This window comes from Pangasianodon hypophthalmus, chromosome 8 (genome assembly GCF_027358585.1).
Source record: "Pangasianodon hypophthalmus isolate fPanHyp1 chromosome 8, fPanHyp1.pri, whole genome shotgun sequence".
NCBI classification, from domain to species: Eukaryota; Metazoa; Chordata; class Actinopteri; order Siluriformes; family Pangasiidae; genus Pangasianodon; species Pangasianodon hypophthalmus.
The window spans coordinates 29,700,402-29,705,639 of record NC_069717.1 but is presented as its reverse complement, the minus strand read 5'-3'; the positions used below and the strand labels follow the sequence as shown (position 1 = coordinate 29,705,639).

Below are 5,238 nucleotides of genomic sequence, written 5' to 3'. Positions count from 1 at the left end.
CACCATCTTACACACTCGTACACTATCTCACACACTCATACACTATCTCACATACTTGTACACCATCTTACACACTCGTACACTATCTCACACACTCATACACTATCTCACATCCTTGTACACTACCTCACATTGTGCACTCCATACTGTAGCTATGAATATAATAACTATAGCAGCTTATGTGCTCTGTACAGTAGCGCGACACAGCACTATGCGTCCATTCTTTAATATTTAATATTTAATATAGCTCTCTGACGTGTTATGCACGCTGAATACCGCGGTATATTGTATAACCGAATACCACCACGTGCCTATCCGTCACACACACACACACACACACACACACACACACCAACGTGATGTTATTGGATCACCTTGAATTCCCCTTTCTCTCTCTTTTAGTCTCTCTCTCTCTCTCTCTCGTTTCCTCTTTCTTTCTGTCTACCTTTCCTCTCCTCTCTCCTCTCCTCCTCTCCCTCCCTTTCTCCTTCTCTCTCTTTAGGATGAACAGATGAAGCCCATCATGAGTCTCTCGCTCCCTAAAAGCGACTCCACCGCTTCTCTGCTCAGATCTTCCGCGGCAGACCGGAGATCGCGAGCCCCGGACGAGCCTCTCTGGAGCCCCGACAGCGACGCGAGCTCGCGCCGTCCGCTCTGCCACCCGGCGCTGCTGCTGCCGTCGCCGCCGGACCGGAAGCGCGCGGCGGGGAAGAGCCAGCCCAAACCGCGCGACGATGCACCGGAGCGGACGGACGCGAGCAGCGGCGGTGACGGTAACGGTGGTGGTGGTGGTGGAAAAGAGCGCAAGACATCCAGACACGCGCACCGACACCACCACCATCATCACCATCATCATAACAATCACCAGCACCACCATCATCACCATCATCATCATCACCATCACCGGTCCGCGCGGGACGAACTGCCTCACGAGCCCCGCACGAAACACACTCACGGTGCTCGCGTGCCCAACCGGACTCGGTCTTTTTCCGAGGGCTCGGAAGAAACGGCCTCCACTTCCTCTTCCACCTCGCTTCTGTTCTTCCAGTCCCCCCGGACGCACCGGCGGACATCCGGAACCGGGGGACAGGCGCGCGACCCCGACATGGGCGGCTCGTGCTCACCGGTGCCCGCAGCCTCCACGAGCGCAGCATCTTCCGACTCAGATTTCAAACTGCGGCCTATTCTCAACTCCGTGTTCGGACAGGTGAGGAGCAGAGACAGTACTGAGACATCTACAGGGCTTAATTAACACCTGCAATGTAGCATTAACACCTGGACTAGGCTATTAACACCTGGCCTGTTTAAATAACACCTGCAGTGCACAATTAACACCTGCAGAGTTTAATTAACACCTGAATTAGTTTATTAACACCTGTAATATAGCAGTAACATCTGAGTTAGTTTATTAACACCTGTATTATAGCAATAACATCTGAGTTAGTTTATTAACACCTGTAATATAGCAATAACATCTGAGTTAGTTTATTAACACCTGTATTATAGCAATAACATCTGAGTTAGTTTATTAACACCTGTAATCCTGTAATATAGCAATAACATCTGAGTTAGTTTATTAACACCTGTAATCCTATAATATAGCATTAACACCTGGACTAGGCTATTAACACCTGGCCTGTTTAAATAACAGAGTTTAATTAACATCTGAATTAGTTTATTAACACCTGTAATATAGCATTAACCCCTGCACTAGGCTGTTAACACCTGGACTAATTCAGGTGTTAATGCTATATTACAGGTTTTAATTAAACTATGTAGGTGTTAATTAACATCTGTAATATAGCATTAACGCCTGAATTAGTTTATAAACACCTGTAATATAGAATTAACGCACGGACTAGTTTATTAACACCTAGATTGTTTAAAAAAACACTGCAGTGCAGAATTAACACCTACAGAGTTTAATTAACACCTGTAATCCTGTAATATAGCATGAACACCTGGACTAGGCTATTAACACCTGGACTGTTTAAATAACAACAGCAGTGCAGAATTAACACCTATGTAGTTTAATTAACAGGTGTAATATAACATTAACACCTGGGCTGTTTAAATAACACCTGCAGTACACAATTAACACCTACAGAGTTTAAATAATACCTGTAATATAACATTAACACCTGGACTAGTTTATTAACACCTAGACAGTTAAATTAACACCTAAAATACAGAATTAACACCTACAGAGATTATTAAAACCTGCACTATCTAAATAATACCTACAATATTTAATTAACATGTACAGAATTTAATCAACACCTGTAATATAGAATTAACACCTACCGAGTTTTAATTAAAATCTAAAATAAAGAATTAACACGTTCAACAACTGCACAGTCTAAATAACACCTACAGTATTTCTTTAATGCCTACTGTATTGAATTAACACCAACAACACAAAATTAACACCTACAGATCTTAATTAACACCTGACATATTATATTAACACCAACACCTCTAAATTAACACCTACAGAGTTACTGAATAATTAAATGAACACTTACAGAGTTTAACGAACACCTAAACACCTAACACCTGCAGAATGAATACGAAAAAGAATAAATAATTCTGCAGTGGTGTTTAATTAATTCAGTTCAATTCAGTTTTATTTATAAAGCTCTTTTAGCAATGCACATTGTCACTAAGCAGCTTTACAGAAATCTGGCTATAAATGTAAATAAATGTTCTGATTAATTATTTCATCAGTTCATGTAAAGTGTTAAATAAAGCTTTAGATAAAGATCGAGGACTTTCCTTCACGTTCCTCTCAGCGTAGCTGCTATTTCAGCTCATGTTGCATAATTAAAACTAGCATTTTATGCTAATCATTATACAGACCGTTTTTTTCCAGTGTATCTTTGCATTTTTCATCAGCGTTAATCTTTAGGTGTACTTTACGTTTTACTCCTCTAGGAGTTTCTTTGAGATCTGAACTCACTACAGTTATCAGGAAAGAATTAGCGCACGCAAAAAAAACTCATTTAACCATTGTTTACACGTGACGTCATTTAAATAAACGCAATTGATCAGATTGTACACAGAATTAGCCTCATTATTTGGGGTCTTAGTAAATCAGGGCCTGAGTCAAACACACAAATGTGTGATGTGACACATGCTAACCTGGAGACTATACGCTACCATTACTTATTAGCTGCATTAGCATTGTAGCTCCAGTGCTAAGCTCAAGAACCTCAGACATAGAACATTTTTTTGGGTGATGAACTGCATTTTTTTAAACACTGTATGCATCTTATTTTGTCCAGACTATATTTATTAACTGTGTGTGTGTGTGTGTGTAATGTTGGGATAGCAAATGAGAACGCACGCATAATTTAATGGGAAAAACCTTCTGTTTGGCCGTGTGTTGTTTTGCCTGTCGCTCTAATTCACACCATGAATCAGTGGCTCAGACTGTGTGTGTGTGTGTGTGTGTGTGTGTGTGCGTGAGACACTCTCAGCTTGCATTGTGAACAGATGCTCCTGCAGTTTGTCTTCACAAGAACAAGTGATATGTCCTTGTGTGAAAATGCCATTTCCTCACTTCTGCATTTTTTTTACAGCTGTTTCTATATTTATCCTTTTTTTCCACTCTCGCTCTTCTCTGTATTCCCGTCTGTGCGTTGTTCTCTCTCTCACGTCTTTCCCTGATCAATCTCAGCTTTCATCAAAAATACACTGCTACCGTCATAACCCGTTTCCCAGAAGACAAGAACAAGGTCAGAGAGACCTCGAAAAAATCAGCGTGTGTCTGAGAGAGAGAGAGAGATACACGAAGTGAGAACACACATAACGTTTCTCGCTCACATCACGTTCAGTACTGGAGGATTTCGAATATTTCTGTAGAGAAGTGGATGTAGGTTTTATCACAGTTAGTAGTAAGCTTACAAAAACAATTACCTTAGAACTTAAGGGGTGGCCTGGGGGGGCCTGGGGGGGCCGTGGCCCTGTGTGACCACGTCATGACTGATAGATCATCACATTTTGTTTGAATTTTATGAAACAAGACCAACATCACACCCCTCTTCCTCTCCCTCCACTGGTTTCCTGTAGCCACCGGCATTAAATTCAAGGCCTTGATGCTCATGTACAAGACCTTATCTGGATCTCAGCACTCCTCGAGGTTTATATTCCATCCCACAACCTGCGATCAGTTAACGAGCGACTCCTAGTACCTTAGTGCCTTCTCAGAGAGGCATGAGGTCCATCTCCAGAACCTTCAAACTGACCGTCCCTCAGTGGTGGAATGAACTTCCGACCTCAATCCGGACGCAGAATCCGTCACTATCTTCGAAAAAACAGCTAAAGACCCTCCTCTTCCGTGAAAACTTAACTAACCGCTAACTAAAAAAAAAAAAAATCTGCACTTAGACTGACTCTTACACCTCTACTTCGTGCTCTTTGGTCCTCTAGCAATCGATTAAAACTCAAACTCAGGTGTATGGTAGCACTACGTATATTATTCTCTGCTTGATATATCGCGTTGCTTGTATTTCCTCAGTTGTAAGTCTCTTTGGATAAAAGCGTTTGCTAAATGAATAAATGTAAATGAAGGTTAATTTTTAGTATAAACAGGGCTCGAGCTGAGGGAATGTGAGGTGATGATGTCTGGTGTGAAAAAAGAAAAGACAATCTAATCTAATTAATTCCATATTTATGAGTTACACATTACAGTGCCGGGGACGTGTCAGGATTTCTTCACTCCTTCACGTCAGACTGATTAAGACCAGTACAAAGCAGTCATGAGTTAATATCAACTTGGTCTAATCTAACTTTTGCCCAGTTTTAAGCCCAATGTAATCTAAGCTAACTTTAATCCTGTGTTGAACCTGATTTAATCTAAATATGGTCTAATCTAACTCTAGTCCAAAGTTAAGCCTGATTTTAATCTAAAGTTTATCTAATTCTAGTCCAGGGTTAAGCCTGATTTATTCTAAATATGGTCTAATCTAATTCTAGTCCAGGGTTAAGCCTGATTTAATCTAAATATCTTCTAATCTAATTCTAGTCCAGGGTTAAGCCTGATTTTAATTTAAAGTTTATCTATTCTAACTCTAGTCCAAGGTTAAGCCTGATTTTAATCTAAAGTTTATCTAATCTAACTCTAGTCCAAGGTTAAGTCTGATTTAAGATAAACATGGTCTAACCTACCTTGAGTCCAATTTTAAGACTGACAATCTACACTTGGTCTAATCTAATTCTAGTCCAGGGTTAAGCCTG

The 5,238-nt window shown here is 40.8% G+C and overlaps 1 protein-coding gene across 1 annotated transcript in view; it reads left to right on the top strand.

Moving 5' to 3' along the window:
* Nucleotides 1-339: 339 nt before the first annotated feature.
* cabp1a (calcium binding protein 1a) overlaps nucleotides 340-5,238 on the top strand; it is a 17,503-nt gene continuing 12,604 nt past the window's right edge. The window contains exon 1 of the mRNA XM_053235878.1: nucleotides 340-1,207. Within this exon, the coding sequence (XP_053091853.1) occupies nucleotides 512-1,207 (696 nt within the window). The 5' untranslated portion in view covers nucleotides 340-511. The remainder of the gene's footprint in view (nucleotides 1,208-5,238) is intronic.